This window comes from Schistocerca cancellata, chromosome 9 (assembly GCF_023864275.1).
Source record: "Schistocerca cancellata isolate TAMUIC-IGC-003103 chromosome 9, iqSchCanc2.1, whole genome shotgun sequence".
NCBI classification, from domain to species: domain Eukaryota; kingdom Metazoa; phylum Arthropoda; class Insecta; order Orthoptera; family Acrididae; genus Schistocerca; species Schistocerca cancellata.
In genome coordinates, this window is record NC_064634.1 from 453,409,155 (window position 1) to 453,425,977 (window position 16,823).

Genomic DNA, 16,823 nt, shown 5'->3' on the forward strand with positions numbered 1-16,823 from the left:
CGTTGCGGGTTGTGAGCTGTGGGTTGGCGCGTCTTGGTGCGCGTCTTCTTGCTGCCGCGGTTCGCTTTTTCGGCCGGTTCGAGCACTTCGGCTGCGACAGGTACTCCTGCTGCCGCAGAGACTAGCTCTGCTCCCCCCCAAGAGTAGGGAAATTGCACGTCAGGGCCTGGTCAACGGCCAGATACCCGCGCGTGTTAGAACTGTTAGGGTCGGACTGTTCTGCCTGATACCTAACGGTGCCAACCGAAAGCAGACACCGACACCCCCTGGCAGCCATCCTTCCGAGTCTGGACATGGACACCCCGGTGAAACTCACGATTATAGAGAAAGAAAACTCCCCTGGCTGCTACGAGGTCAACAGGACGGACCTAACGGGCAGCCAGGGCGGGATGAGCCCGAGCTCGAGATTGCTGTTGCTCAACGCAATCGCGGGTCTCACCGGTAGGGACAGACGTAAATACGAAAAGAAGCTCGAAAGAGCGTGGAAAGAACCACCGATATTGCCCAAGGGTGACAGAACACCACCAAGTGCCCGTCTAATCAAGGCGAAGTCAAAGAAGTCACCGAAACGCAACAAAATCAAACCAGGGTCACCGGTAAAGAAGCGAAAGACCACCTCGCGTAAAACCGTCGCTGCGCGGCGGCCGGAAGTGGCGGACGCGGCCGGGTCGGCCGCGCCTGAGCCGACCGCGCCTGCCAACACAAAGGCCGACCGGGCCACGTGCAGCGGCGGCCAGCAGGGCCAGGTAGCAGCGGAACAAAGCGCCTGCGCTGTGACGGCTAGCGCGCCCCCCGAGGCGGCCGGGCGGCTGCGCCCCGAGGTGAATGCGCAAAAGCACGAAGGCGCGGAGGCGAGTGCGCGCGGGCGGCGGAAGGAAACCGATACCGCCGGCGCGGGCTCGCCACCGCGGGGGAATGCCGGAGCGGAGGAACCTCGGAGCGTTGCTGAGGTGTGCGCTGAGGGGAGCGAGCGATGCGGAGGCAGCGCAGAGATCGCCACGCAGGAAATTGACGACGAGGGATTCCAGCTGGCACGTAAAACCGCCAGACGATCCCCCGTCTTAGACACACCAGCCCCAATACACACCGCCAACAGATTCGACGCGGTGGGAGAATCTGCGCAAAATGCGCCGCCAGAAGCAGATGACACTGAGGGAAACGAACAACACAAATCCCTCAGAATCCCGCCCATAGTCGTGCAATTCGACAATGACTATAAAGCACTGTACGATGTCATCACGAACACGGTAGGGCAAGGCAGATTCACCGCCAAAACAACTGGCGGTGACAAAGTTAAGATCACCCTTAGAAACGTAGACGACTACAAGGCAGTGAGGAAGGTGCTAGAGGAGCGGAAACTTCATTTCTACACCTTCCCACTAGCAGCGAGAAGGCCGATTAGACTGGTGTTCCGCGGTGTACCACATACCACCGACACTGCGGACATCAAACAGTTCCTTCAGGAGGAAGGTTTCGAGGTTAGTTCGGTGGTGTTGACGCGACCGAACCGACCCTGGCCCCTTCATACGGTCACCCTCCCAGACTCTGCCCAAAACCGAAAGATCTGGGAGGTCAAAAGGATACTGGCGCTAACGGTCACTCCCGAGAAGCTCAAAAAGAGATCGGGACCAGGCCGCTGCTATAACTGCCAGGCCCTAGGACACATCGCGCGAGACTGCACGATGCCAGTGGTGTGCGTCAGATGCACTGAACACCACACTTACGAGCAGTGCAAACTGCCAAGGGGGGAGGGAAAAGAAAAGTGCGCCAATTGCAGGGGAGCGCACCCAGCCAGCTACTTAGGATGTCCTGAGTACAGAGCTGCAAGGGACAGGCAGAGGGGCAAAGCTATCAATAAAACCCCGAATCACAATAGGAGCATGCCAGCACCCAAGCCACCCCCCCCACCACCCCAGAGAAGACACCAGGACACCGTAAGAACACAGGTCTTCGCATCTACCAAATATTCCCGTGCACTTACCGGTGACCCACCCGACCCGCCGAACCACCTACCACCACCACCACACACCAGTAATCAGGTTCCTCAAGCTGACGGAAGTCCTAGGGAAGTCAGTCCACCACGCCATCCACAAACCAGTCCGCGAGAAGCAGTCGAGTCTGCTGCAATCCAGCAACTCGCGTCGTCCATCCGACTGCTACAGGCACAGATGACCCAGCTAGTGGGCATTCTAGCAACATTGACGCAGCTCCCCGCCGACCTCAGATCGGCAGCACAGCAGTCGCCTGTAGCAGCGACAGCCACAGGAAAAATTGTCCCCCACCATGGATAGGAGACCTAATATACAAGGTCTCAAAATATGCGCGTTTAACGCAGACAACCTTACTCGCCAACCCACGGAGTTTAGAGAATTCATACAGGAAGAAAAAGTTGACATATGCCTAGTGGGAGAAACATTCCTCAAACCAGGACTAAGAGTTTCTGTACCAAACTACATTTGTTACAGAAACGACCGACCCACTCACGGAGGCGGGGTAGCGGTATATGTCAAAAAAGGTATCAGACACCATCAAATATACCCCCCCAATACAGCAGAAATAGAAACAGCGGCAATCGAAGTGGCTACAGTAACTGGCCCCCTAACAGTCGTTGCAGTGTATCGCCCCCCTTCCCAAAGACTAGAAGAGGACGACATAGCTGCACTAAGTCGCATTAGAGGCAAACTACTAATAGCAGGGGACCTAAATGCCAAGCACGCGGACTGGAACTCGAGACGCCGAAATCAAGCTGGTCAACAACTGCAACGACTCGCGCGCACACACCAGTTACAAATATGGGGCCCAGAGGAACCGACACACTTCCCAAAGAACGGAGGAAGACCGGACGTCCTCGACATAGCCATCACAAAGAATCTGGTGGGCTTTGTATCCGCGACATCGGTAAACAGAATGTCGTCGGACCACAATCCCGTGATTTTCGAGGTCGACATGGGAGAATGGCTCTCTATCCCACAACGGCATGCGACATACAAGCGCATCAATAAGGAGCAATTCAGCAATGCAGTAGCAGCTGAACTTGCCCAGACCCCGCCTCCAACTGCAGAGACAGCAGAACAGGCACTAGACGACCTCACAAGAGCGATCCTACAAGCTGCTGAGGGAGCCACACCGCCTCCTGCGGGGCCCCCCCGCTCCAGGCAACTCCCCCCGCACTTGCTTGCGCAAATACGGCACAAAAACAGGATCGCCAAAGAGTGGAAGCTCACCAGAAATAGGGATACACGGAGGCTACTCAATAGGCTACAGAGAGAGCTGAAAGCCGATCTCAATGAGTACCGCAACCAACAATGGTCGGCAAGGCTCTCAGCTCTCAAACTAGACGACAATAGTTTATGGCAAGCCACCAAACAGTACACAAAAAGACGCGCAAGAATGCCACCACTCCATGGCGAACGCGGACTGCAGTTCAGCCCCATTGACAAAGCTAACGCACTAGCCGACGTGTTCGAAAAACAGTTCAGACCAGCAGAAGTACAGGACAGAGAACACGTCGCAACAGTCCGCAGAGAACTGGCCGTGTTCCTGGAAGCAGACGACGAAGATGACTACACGCCACTCTTCAATACTGAAGATGTGGCGCGCTGCATCAAGTCCCTGCCCACCAGGAAAACCCCGGGTCACGACCAGGTCACAAATGAATTGCTGAAACTCCTCCCGCCCCTGGCAATCACCCACCTGACCGATATTGTTAATGAACTGACGCGATCACAAAAATTCCCGGCGCAGTGGAAGCATGCAGAAGTCATTGCGATCGCGAAACCAGGAAAAGACCCGGTGTTCCCGCAACATTACAGACCAATTAGTCTACTGCCTACCCTCAGTAAACTTTACGAGCGCCTCCTACTAACCCCCATACAGGACTATATCACAAGAGAGCAGATCCTGCCGAAATTCCAGTTCGGATTTAGGCAAAGACACTCCGCCCCACAGCAAATCATGAGGGTGGTTGAAGCAGCCACGGACAGCTTCAACCGAAAGGGCTACTGCGGGCTTGTCTTATTAGACGTAGCAAAAGCCTTTGACTCAGTCTGGCACACCGGGATACTACACAAGATGTACACCCTAGGCTTCCCCGGAAAGATAGTCAAAATCGTTAAAAACTATCTCTCCGGTAGGACTTTCTCAGTCAAGATCGATGGATCCCTGTCGACCAGGAGAAGAATCAGTGCAGGCGTGCCCCAGGGCTCAGTCCTGGGACCCGTCCTCTACAGTGTCTACACTGCTGACATCCCTACGACTCAGCATGTACACACTGCACAATACGCAGACGACACTGCATTCTTTTCCTGCTCGACAAACAGGAACCTGGTTACAAGGCGTCTGCAAACCGCCCTAAACAGGACGGAAAACTGGGCTAAGCAGTGGCGAATCTCAATAAACTCTGAGAAAACACAAGCCATGCTGCTCACCAGACGCTATGGGAAACGCCGACCCCCAAGAAGACCATACCAGCTGCTGCGATTGCAGGGGCAGAATCTGCCATGGAGAAATTCTGCGAGGTACCTCGGTGTCACACTTGACAGACGCCTGACATGGAAGTGCCACATAGAGGAGCTTCGCAGAAAGGCTCACGCCAGGATGCAGATTCTGTACCCTGTCTTGAACAGCAGCAGTTCCCTCGACCCCGCAACAGGAGTAGCGATCTATCGAAGTCTAATTCGACCGATACTGGAATATGCGTGCCCTGTATGGGGCTACGCAGCCAGATCGACGATAGATCGCTTACAAAAGACCCAAAATAGAGCGTTAAGACGAGCCTTACACGTCCCCAGGCGCTTCCCCGCGGCAGACCTGCATGAAGCCGCAGACATAGAGCCAATCACCACACGATTCCGCGCCCTGGCAGAAGTGTTTTACGCCAAGGCGCGGAACTCAGATAACGACCTAATCAACACCCTTGGGCAATACGAACCCCATAGAGAGAGATATAACAGACCCAAGTCGCTACTCCTGCAGTAGCAGAAAAAGAACAACTAAAGAAAACTCTCAACGAACAGCAACCAACAAAAGCAAAGTAACAAAAACAACACAAAAGAAAAGAGGAGGAAATGTCCGAAGGTGACAACAACCTCCACCAGCACGCCCTCTAAAGGTAGAGGAATAAAAGAGAGCAGAGGAGGCGGCGCCGCGATTCGCTGCGTGGCAGTCTGGCATCGAGCATCGTCTCTGTCAGTCTGTGACACAAAGCCATAGGCCCCCGCTTGTACGGGAGACAAACAAGGGGTGAACTCGGATGCGTTTTTATTAAAACGTAGACGGGCACTCATTGCGAACTGGCACCAGCACCTAAGACGGCGTCTGGTGGGCAAAACTTGTCGTTGTGTTTGGCGGACTGTTGTTGGCGCGGTTTGGTGCGCGCCTTCCTGTTGTCGCGCGCCGTTTTTCCGGCCACGTCGAGCGCCTCAGCCGCACAGGTACTCCTGCTGCCGCAGAGAATAGCTCTGCTCCTCCTAAGTTAGGGCATACTGCACGCCAGGGCCTGGTCGATGGCCAGTTACCCGCGCGTGATAGGCTTGTTAGGGTCAGAACAACCTGCTGGAAACCTAACGGTGCCAACCAAGGCGGTGACTGACATTCCCTTGGCAGCCTCCCGTTTTCGTCCGGACATGGAGCAAATAACACAGTCCCCAGTGATCCTCACGGTCACAAGGAACACAGAGACACCTGGCAGCTACGCGGTCCAAAGGACAGACCATACGGACTGCCAGGTCGAAATCAGCCCGAAGTCCAAGCTTCTGCTTGCTAACGCAATCGCGGGACTCACGGGCAAAGACAGACAAAAATACGAACGGCGTCTCGAAAGAGCGCTGAAACCGAAAACACATAAAGAGGAAACACCAAAACCAACACCAACACGATCACCGAAATCGAGCAGCGGAGCGCGCCAAAAAAAGACCACCACCAAAAAACCGCGCGGCTCCCCAACAAGGACAAAACAGAAGCAGACGCTAACACGAACACGCAAACGGAAAATTTCACACCTGCCCGCAGACCCTAGCGCGGAGCAGCAGACCGCACAAGCGAGCGCTCACCAACACCACACAAAGGCGGCCGCCCACCCCGGAAGCGGGGAGGGCGACCGCGCGCGCGAACAAAGCCCTCAGGTATGCGGCCGGCTGCCCGAGCCGACCGCGTCACCCGAACACGTGCAGGAGCGGAGCGGCACAGACCGCGCACCGCGTGGCGAGGCGCCTGCCGTGGCGGAGCGGGCGACCGGCGGGCCGCGGCACAATGAAATGTCCGCGACCGGCGGGCCGCAACGGGCCGTCACGACGGACGTCGAACTCGCCCACGCCGACGTGCACACTACAGACGCAGACGAGGATGGCTTCATACTCGCCAAAAGAACAGTCAGTCGTCCCTCCACTTCCGCCACACACACACCTGTCACAACACACAACAGGTACGACACAATAGACGAGCAAAACACCGACACAGCGGCACCGGACACAACACCAAATTACAACACGAAAACAACAGATGAAGAGACGACAAAATATAGAATCCCCCCCCTAGTCATCCAATTCGAACAATCGTATAAAACTATCCACGACATGATCAAACAAGTTATAGGAGACAGTAAATTCACCGTAAAAACCACAGGGGAGGACAAAATCAAAGTAACACTGAAAACTGTTGACGAATACAAGCAAGTCAAACAAATGCTACAAAATCAAAAAATCCACTACTACACCTTTCCAATAGCGGCCAAGAAGCCCATCAAGGTAGTGTTCCGCGGCATGCCGCACAAAACAAACACGGCAGACATTAAAACATTCCTCGAGGAAGAAGGCTTCGAGGTAAGCTCGGTGGTAAAGACCCACCCAAAAAGACCATGGCCCCTCCACACAGTAACCCTCCCAGACTCAGCTCAGAACAGGAAAATTTGGGAGGTGGAGAGAATCCTGGCAGTGGAAGTAACTCCCGAAAAACTGAAAAAGAAGTCAGGGCCTGGTAGATGCTTCAACTGCCAGGAAATAGGACACCTAGCAAGAGACTGCGGTATGCCTATGAGATGCGTCAGATGCGGAGAGCATCACACGTATGACGAATGCAGGGTACCAAGGGGGGAAGGCAAGGAATCGTGTTGCAACTGCAGAGGAGCACACCCTGCCAGCTACCTAGGGTGCCCTGCATATCGACAGGCCAGGGATCGCCACAGAGGAAAGCAAAATTACGGCGACCGTTCCCAAAGAACGGCAAATAAAACGGCACCCCAACAACCGCCCCCCTACCGACAGTTCAGACAACAAACAACCAGAGTGTACGCATCGCGCACATACTCAGCAACTGTAGGCGATCCCAGCAAACCACCCCAACCACCCGACCCAAACCAGGTTCCTGGTAACGGAGAATCGCCTAGGGAAGCCCCTCCGCGCCCCCCCAAGCCCAGTCTGCATAAAGCAGCCGAGGACGCCACCATTCAGGGACTCGCATCGTCCATCAAAATGCTGCAAGAACAGATGACCCACTTGGTCAACGTTCTTGCCAGCATCACGCGCCTCCCAGCCGAACTCGCTTCGGCAGCCGAGCAGTCGCAGCATTCAGCGACTAACGCAGGAAACCCAACTCCCCACCATGGATAGACGACCAAACATACAAGGTCTCAAAATCTGCGTCTTCAACGCAGACGGTCTATTCAACCAAGCCCTCGAATTTAGAGAATTCATAAAAGAGGAAAACATTGACGTATGCCTAGTAGCCGAAACACACCTCAAACCAGGGGTAAGAGCATCTGTACCAAATTACAATTGTTACAGACGCGATCGGCCCACCGCAGGAGGCGGGGTCGCAGTATACGTCAAACGAGGCATAGAACACCACCAGGTGTACCCACCAGCAACCCAACAGATAGAAACGGTCGCAATACAAATAGCCACCGTAACTGGACCCCTCACAGTCGTTGCAGCCTACCGCCCCCCTTCCCCAACGCTTGAAGAGGACGACATAGCTGCATTAAGCCAAATACGAGGCAAGCTCCTAATAGGAGGAGACCTCAACGCCAAACACGCAGACTGGCACTCAAGAGTAAGTAATAGAGCTGGTCGACAACTGCAACGACTCGCGCGCACGCATCAGTTCCAAGTGTGGGGCCCAGAGGAACCCACCCACTTCCCGAAAAACGGGAACAGGGCGGATGTCCTCGACATTGCCCTCACAAAACACATCATGGGGTTTGTGTCCGCAAGTTCAATGAACAGAATGTCGTCGGACCACAACCCTGTCATTCTCGAGGTCGATATGGGAGAATGGCTCTCTATCCCACAGCGAACAATCACACACAAACGCACAAATTGGGAACAGTTCCGCGCCAATATAGCTACAGAACTGACCCAAGCCCCGCCTCCAACAGCAGACACTGTCGAGCAAACGCTGGAAGACCTCACGAAAGCGATCCTGCAAGCAGCTGAGGAAGCCACGCCTGCGCCAGCGGGTCTCCCCCGCCCCAGGCAACTTCCCCAGCACCTGCTCGCACAAATAAGACACAAGAACAGGATCGCCAAAGAGTGGAAACTCACAGGCAACAGAAACACAAGGAGGCTGCTCAACAGACTACAAAGAGAGTTGAAAGTCGCGCTCACTGAGCACCGCAACCAGCAATGGTCCGAAAGACTATCAACTCTCAACTTAGAAGACCACAGTCTATGGCAAGCCACAAAACAGTTCACGAAAAGACGCGCAAGAATGCCGCCACTGCACGGCGAACGTGGACTGCAGTTCAGTGCCGTAGACAAAGCAAACGCGCTAGCCGACGTGTTCGAGAAACAATTCACGCCAGCAGAGGCACAGGACAGGGAACACGTCGAAACAGTTCGCAGACAACTGGCCACCTTTTTAGCGGCAGAAGACGAAGATGAATACACGCCACTCTTCAGCCCTGAAGACGTGGCAGGAGCCATCAAGTCACTGCCAGTAAAAAAGGCACCAGGCCACGACCAGCTCACCAACGAACTTCTAAAACATATCCCGCCACTGGCAATAACCCACCTAGCCGACATCTTCAATGAAATTACGCGATCACAAAAATTCCCGACCCAGTGGAAACACGCAGAAGTAGTCGCGATCGCAAAACCAGGAAAAGACCCGGTGTTCCCGCAGCACTACAGACCAATTAGTCTCCTGCCCACCCTCAGCAAACTGTACGAGCGCCTCCTCTTAACTCCGATTCAAGATCACATCAGAAGAGAGCAAATCATGCCAAAATTTCAATTCGGTTTCCGACAACAACACTCCGCCCCCCAACAAATAATGAGGGTAGTTGAAGCAGCTACAGAAAGCTTCAACCGAAAGGGCTATTGCGGGATTGTCTTATTAGACGTCGCCAAGGCTTTTGATTCAGTCTGGCACACCGGAATCTTGCACAAAATGTACACCCAAGGCTTCCCAGGGACGATAGTAAAACTCATACAGAGCTATCTAACCGGTAGGACATTCTCCGTTAAGATCGATAGATCACAGTCGAGCAGGAGAAGAATACGCGCTGGAGTGCCCCAAGGGTCGGTACTGGGTCCTACCCTGTACAACCTCTATACAGCCGACATCCCTGTCACGCAGCACGTCCAAACAGCACAATATGCAGACGACACTGCATTCTTCTCCTGCTCCACGAACAGGAACCTGGCAACGAGAAGATTACAAACCGCATTAAATAGCACAGACCAATGGGCCAAGAAATGGCGCATCTCATTAAATACCGAGAAGACGCAGGCGCTAATGATAACTAGACGCTACGGAAAACGCCGACCCCTAAGAAGACCCATCCAACTGCTGCAGCTACAAGGGCAAAATCTCCCCTGGAGAAACACGGCGAGATACCTCGGTGTGACACTGGACAAGCGACTGACTTGGAAGTGCCACATCGAGGAACTCCGCAAGAAAGCCCTTGGCAGAATGCAAGTCCTGTACCCAATTCTGAATGAACACAGTTCACTAGACCCCAGCACTGGAGTGGCGGTCTATAGAAGCCTTATTAGGCCGATACTGGAATACGCATGCCCCGTATGGGGCTATGCTGCCAGATCGACAATAGGCCGCCTACAAAAAATTCAAAACAGAGCCCTCCGGAGAGCTCTACACGTACCTCCAAGATTCCCCACAGCAGATCTACATGCAGCTGCGGATATCGAAACACTACACACACGGTTCCGACACCTGGCACAACAGTTTTATGCCACAGCCGGTACCGCACAAAACCAACTAATCAGTACACTAGGTCAATACGATCAAAGAAACGATAAATACAAAAGACCAAAATCAATACTCTCCTGAGTAAAGAAAGAAACACACACCTCTCACCAAAACAGTAAAACAAAAGATCAGCACATACCCACACACCAAGTCAAAGTGAAGGAAATGTCCCCAAGGGACAACAACCTTCCCCGCAACACTTCCAATACGAGGAAGAAATTAGAGAGTAGAGAGGCGGCGCCGCCGCACACGGCCAGGCCACTGACTGCGCGCTGAGCCGCCGTAGCGAGAGGACGCTCTGGCTCACCGCTCCGCTTTGTCTCGCTGGCGCTTTTGTTCCCGCGCGTCTTTGTCTGCGCGCCTTTGTTAAGGCACGTGGGCACTGGCGAGTGAGATACGAAAGCTGCTGCGAACCTCCACTGCTGACTACTCGCTTGCGAGTACGTCAGCGGCGAAATTGTCGTGCGCACCTCGTTAACGGCTGCGAAGCAAATCGATTCAGTAATCGATTTGTGCCGCGCCTAGGGACCGTTAGGGCACGACGTGATCCAGGACCCCCTTCACGTGGGACAAGTCCGCGGTCACTAGAGTAGAGACGACCAACTTCCCTACCCACCATACAGCTGCCCTATGGACCGACTAACGACCACTGACGCTGACCAGGCAAATCTGCCTACCGATGACTCGAACGACTTTGACCGAGCGTTCATTCTCATGAACAAGCTCGCTCATGGGGGTTCTTACCCCGGTCGGAATGACGACGAGGCGGCCATACTGACCTTCCGTAACATTCGGAAGGTCGCTGCGCTACCGAGCTCGGGGAAGCAAAAATCGGGCGTGCCACCGAGAGCCTCGCCGGTCGCACCGCAAACATCTGCGGTCCCGGCGATGGCGGCCTCGAAGGGAGTTGCGCCGCTGGACTCGACCACCCAAGAGGTCGATGCTCCCCCGGTTGCCCCACTGGCCCCGATGCCACAAGAAGAACCCCTTGTCTCGCTAGTAGACGCGCCGTCCTGCGCTGGGGACACCCCTGCGGTCTGGACGAGCGCAAATACAGCACACGAGGATGCCGAGGTAGAGGCCATCGACCTCCCGGACGCGAACCTTGCCGAGGCAATCGCCGAGGCAGAGAGTCGCGAAGCAGACAATGACGACGCCCGCGCGCCCAGGAAGCGCCGGGCCATGACACACGACGACTCAGACACACACTCCTCGACCTCTGACTCCGCAAGGCCGAGGAAGAAGGCACACAGAGCCTCCCGCGCTGCCGCTGCAGCGGTCGGGAGAGCTGGAGCTAGTACTCCACATAGTGCCGTCAAGGTGCTCCACCCAAAGAGGACACAGCGGCCCACTGCGACGTATGCTGCCTCCAGGCAGCCTGACGAGGACGGCTTTGTTGCCCCACCTAGGAGGCACACCGCCAAGGCTGCCGCACTGCAGCCACCGCAGCCGCTGCCGACCACAAACGCGTTCGCAGGGGCGAACGCCGACGACATGGAGGACGACGAGGCGCCCCTGGTGCCGCCACAGAGGAAGCCGCCGCCCCCACCGCCTATCGTTGTCCAATGGGACGGCGAGTATAAAACCTTCGAACAAAAGATGACCAGGTTGGCCACGTCAACCACCGTCAAGCCTGCCGGCCGCGACCTCTACAAGGTCACGGTCGCGTCCCATGAGGAATACCGTGCAGTGATGGATGCCATCTGCAAAGACGGCCTCCATTGCTTCACTCACCCCTCGGAGCCGCTCAAACTCCTGAAGGTGGTTTTCCGCCACCTTCCCCTGAAGTTTGGCGCGGACTACCTCCGTGAGGAACTTGAAGACATGGGATTCGGCATCAGGTCAACAGGCCTGATGAAGTCTCCCAGGACCCACCGCGACATGCCGCTGTACCAAGTTGTCCTAGTCGACAACCTGGAGAATCGGAAGATCTTCCAGGTACAGCGGGTCGGCCGTGTCAAGGTCGAGGTCGAACCGCTCAGGGCCAAAGGAAAAAGGGCCCAATGTTTCTCATGCCAGCGGCTGGACCATGTATCAAGGTACTGCTCCATGCCCCCCCGGTGCGTCAAGTGCGCGGGACAGCATGAGAGCCGATCTTGTGGCCTCCCCCGCGAGGACAAACCGACCTGCTGCAACTGCGGTGGGCCGCACGTTGCCTGCTACAGAGGCTGTACGGCCTTCCAGAGGGGCCGAAACCAGCAGCGAGGCAAAGGGGCTCCTTCTCGAAAGGTGCAACCCACCACCAGCTTCGCTGCCGCCACTAAGAGCGGGACACCCGCCCCCTCACAGCGCCCTGACCATCACGTCGGACAGAGACAGCAGCCGACTGCGCCGCCCACAGCTTCGCCCGAGAGGGCGACAGCCCCCACGGCCGAGCCCAACGCGCAGGTCGCCCGCCGTCCGCGCAGGCGACGCAGGCGCGCGGGGCGCGCCACCCGTGCCGCAGCGCAACAGACTGCCACCGTCACTCCGCCGCAGCAGCGGCAAGCAGCTCGCGCTGCGCAACGGCAGCAGCCGGATACTGCCACACCACGTCAGGCAACGCCACCAGAGAGGACCCAGCCAGCCGCCCCTGTGGCGGAGGTCGCCCCAGCGGCCCCCGACGTCTCCACTGCACCAGAAGCAGCTGAGCTCCAATCGCTTCTGCGATCGTTGAGCCAGCTGCTCGAGCAACTCCCGGTGCTCGTCACCGCGGTCACGACGGCCCTCCAGGCCGGCGTTGCTCCCCAACCCCGCCATGGATAATCACCACGTTCACGGCCTCACCGTCTGTGCGTTTAACGCGAACAGTCTGTTCCCACAGCAAGGGGAATTCAGGGAGTTCTTGCGCGACGAGGCAATAGATGTTTGCCTCGTGTGCGAGACCTTCCTGAAGCCTGGGGTGCATGTTAAGGTGGCCAACTATCGGTGTTACCGCACCGACAGGCTGACCCACGGCGGAGGGACGGCCGTTTACATCAAGGCCTCCCTAAAACACCATGAAATCCAGCTTCCGCCCCTTGCCGCTGTGGAAGCCACTGGGGTGGCTGTTACCACTACGGCAGGGGAAATCACCTTCGTAGCGGCCTACAGGCCGCCGCGGGGACTGCTCCAGGAGGCTGATTTCGATGTCCTACTGGCGTTGCGCGGGAAGATTTTCATTGCGGGTGACTTTAACGCTAAGCACACGCAGTGGAACTCCCGCCTCACCAACACCAGTGGCCGCCGCCTCCTCCGCGCCACGCAACGGCATGGTGCGATCGTGCTGGGGCCGTATGATCACACGGTATTTCCCCACCGAGGCCAGTCCGACGTGCTCGACATCGCAGTACTGAAGGGTGTCGGGCACTTCACATCCGCCACCGTCCGATGCGCCCTGTCGTCCGACCACCTCCCGGTAGTCTTTGACATGGACGTTATCGGCGCGTCCCTGCCGGCCGCCCGCCGCAACTTCCGCGGCATTGACGAGGCACGCTTCCGAGCGGAGGTCTTAGACCGCCTCGAGGGAGCGCCTGACCCGTACGTGGAAGGTGCCGACGGGGCACTGAACTTCTTTACGCGCCACACACTTGCGGCCGCAGAGGTGGCCACCCCCAGGCGGCCAGGACGGCCGCGCGAGATGTCGCGCCAACTCCCGCCGCACATTCTGGAGGCGATCACCGACAAGAATCGCCTCTTTCGGGAGTGGCAGCTCACGCGGCTGCCTGAAACGAAACGCCGCCTCAACAGGGCGCGGCGCGAGATTCGGGCAGCCATCGAAGAGCACAGGAACCGCGACTGGGCGGGCCTTGTGGCCACCCTCACGACAACGGACGGCAGCGCATGGCGGACCGCCAAGCGCTTCCTTCGGAGACACCAGCGAGTTCCGCCCCTCCAAGTGGGTGAAAACGTCGTCTGTGAGCCAGACGCAAAGGCGAGTGTCCTCGCTGACACATTTGCAGGGAACTTCCAACCCGCCGAGGGCGTCGTCGACGTCGACCACGTCCGCATGGTGGAGGACCGTCTGCCGGTCTTTCTCGCCGCGCGGGCCGACGACGACGAGATCGAGGAGATATCGGCGGAGGAAGTAGACCTGCAGCTCCGTCGCCTCAACCCCAAGAAGGCGGGTGGCTCAGATGGCGTCACCAACTGCCTGCTGAAGATGCTGCCGCCAGAGGTACACCAGACTCTGGCGGACATCTTCAACAGCATCCTCCGCACTGGTACCTTCCCTTCCGCGTGGAAACACGCGGAAGTGGTTGCCATACCAAAGAGCGGGAAGGACCCCCGCCAGGCAGCGAACTACAGGCCGATCAGCTTGCTCCCGGCCCTCTCAAAAGTATTTGAGAGGCTGTACGTGGGGCGGCTGCTCCGCCACGCCACGGAGCAGCAACTCATCCCCGAGGAGCAATTTGGGTTTCGGAGCGGCCATTCTACAAGCCAACAGCTGCTGCGCCTGGTGGAGCAGGCGATGCGTGCCTTGGAGACGCGGGAGTACCTCGGGGCGGTACTTCTCGACGTCTCCAAGGCCTTCGACTGCGTGTGGCACGACGGCCTCGTGTACAAACTCTTTGAACACGGGGTACCGACGTCACATGCGGTCCTGCTGCGCTCCTACCTCTCGGGACGAACGTTCCACGTCCGAGCAGACGGAGGCATCTCCACAGACAGGCAGATTCGCGCGGGAGTGCCACAGGGGTCGGTACTCGGCCCCCTGCTGTACTCCCTCTACACAGCCGACGCTCCGCGGGTGGCACGCGTGGAGTTAGCACTCTATGCTGACGACACAGCGTTGTTCACCCGCAGCATGAACGCGGCCGAGATGCGCCGTCGCCTCCAGCTCGGATGTGACGTCCTGGGGGCCTGGTCAACCAAATGGCGACTAAAATTCAACGCCACAAAGAGCCAGGCCATTGTGTTTAGCAGAAAAAGGCTGCCTCCGAACCTTCAGCCAGTCACGATCATGGGAGGCCCCATTCCATGGTTGCGGACTGGAAAATACCTCGGGGTGACGCTCGATCACCACCTGACGTGGCTTCCCCACGTCCGTGATGTCAGGGAGCGAGCAGTGGGGCGCCTCCGTGCGCTGTACCCACTGCTCAACCCTTCCTCCACACTCCCGCCACGACACGGCCTCACTCTGTATCTGGCCCTGGTACGGCCGATACTAGAGTATGCTGCCGTGGTATGGGGCAACGCTGCCGCCACACACATTGCGGTACTACAGCGCGTCCAAAATAGGGCGCTGCGCCTAGCTCTACATAAGCCGCCTCGATATCCTACGAGGCTCCTGCACGAGGAAGCAGGCGTCCCGCTACTGCGGGACCGATTCCGGCACATCGCCAGAGTGTTCTACGACGCCGCAGAACACTCAGGCAGCCGTCTGATTCGTGGGCTGGGCCATCAGGTCCACCACAGGCCGACTACACGTTGGCCCGACCTCCTGAGGGAGTAGACAAACTCCCACGGAGCCGATGACGCCACACAGAGCGCCTCCCTAGTCAGAGGCGCTCCCCGAGGAAAATTCAAGGAGTTAGGTAAGTATATTCAAAAGAGAGGTATATGCAGGAACAGCAGCTACGCTGCTTACCCTGCCCTCACACCTGGCAGATGTTGCCAGTGTTTTGCAGCAGCAGCAGCGGCGCCGCCACTCCGCTGCTCGACTCGCTGCGGCTCGCACCGTCCTTCGTCTCGTCTCGTCTCGTTTTTACACCACAGCGCATCGCCATGTCCGGACGCGGAAAGGGAGGCAAAGTCAAGGGCAAGTCAAAGTCCCGCTCAAGCAGGGCAGGGCTCCAGTTCCCGGTCGGCAGAATCCACCGCCTCCTGCGCAAGGGAAACTACGCCGAGCGCGTCGGCGCCGGGGCGCCCGTCTACCTCGCCGCCGTCATGGAGTACCTCGCGGCTGAGGTGCTCGAGCTGGCCGGAAACGCGGCCCGCGACAACAAGAAGACGCGCATCATCCCGCGCCACCTGCAGCTTGCCATCCGCAACGACGAGGAGCTCAACAAGCTCCTGTCGGGCGTCACCATCGCACAGGGTGGTGTCCTGCCCAACATCCAGGCCGTCCTGCTGCCAAAGAAGACCGAGAAGAAGGCCTAAACAGAGAGGCCAGGCAATCGGCACGCGGACCCGCCGCCCAGCAGCGCTGCGTGCTCCCCTGCACGCAACGCGCTTTGCCGGCCCGGCTCGGCTCACAACAATCGGCCCTTTTCAGGGCCACCACACAAACCTACGTCCAAAGCAAAATTTCAGTCGTCCTCGCCGCGCTTTGCTTTACTTTACTTTAACTTCACTCACTTCCACAGCCGCCGCCGGCAACAAGACCATACCAACTGCTACGATTGCAGGGGGAGATATTCTGCGAGGTACCTCGGTGTCACGCCTGACAGCGAAGTGTCACATAGGGGAACTTGGCACAAACGCTCACGCCAGGATGCAGATCCTGTACCCCTGTTCCCTCGACCCCGCAACAGGGGTAGCGATACTGGAAATATGCGCGCCCTGTATGGGGCTATGCAGCCAGATCGACGATGCATCGCCTACAGAAGGGTCCAAAGCAGAGCGCTCTACGACGGGCCTTACACGTCCCCGCGGCAGACCTGCCTAGAACCACCCCCAACACGATTCCGCGCCCTGGCAGAAGCGTTCTACGCCAC

At 57.4% G+C, this 16,823-nt stretch overlaps 1 protein-coding gene across 1 annotated transcript in view; it reads left to right on the forward strand.

Moving 5' to 3' along the window:
- Nucleotides 1-293: 293 nt before the first annotated feature.
- The window catches only part of LOC126101483 (immunoglobulin A1 protease autotransporter-like), a 32,240-nt gene continuing 15,710 nt past the window's right edge, over nt 294-16,823 (forward strand). The window contains exons 1-3 of the mRNA XM_049912132.1: nt 294-1,035; nt 6,010-6,368; nt 12,496-12,789. Of these exons, the coding sequence (XP_049768089.1) occupies nt 294-1,035; nt 6,010-6,368; nt 12,496-12,789 (1,395 nt within the window). The remainder of the gene's footprint in view (nt 1,036-6,009; nt 6,369-12,495; nt 12,790-16,823) is intronic.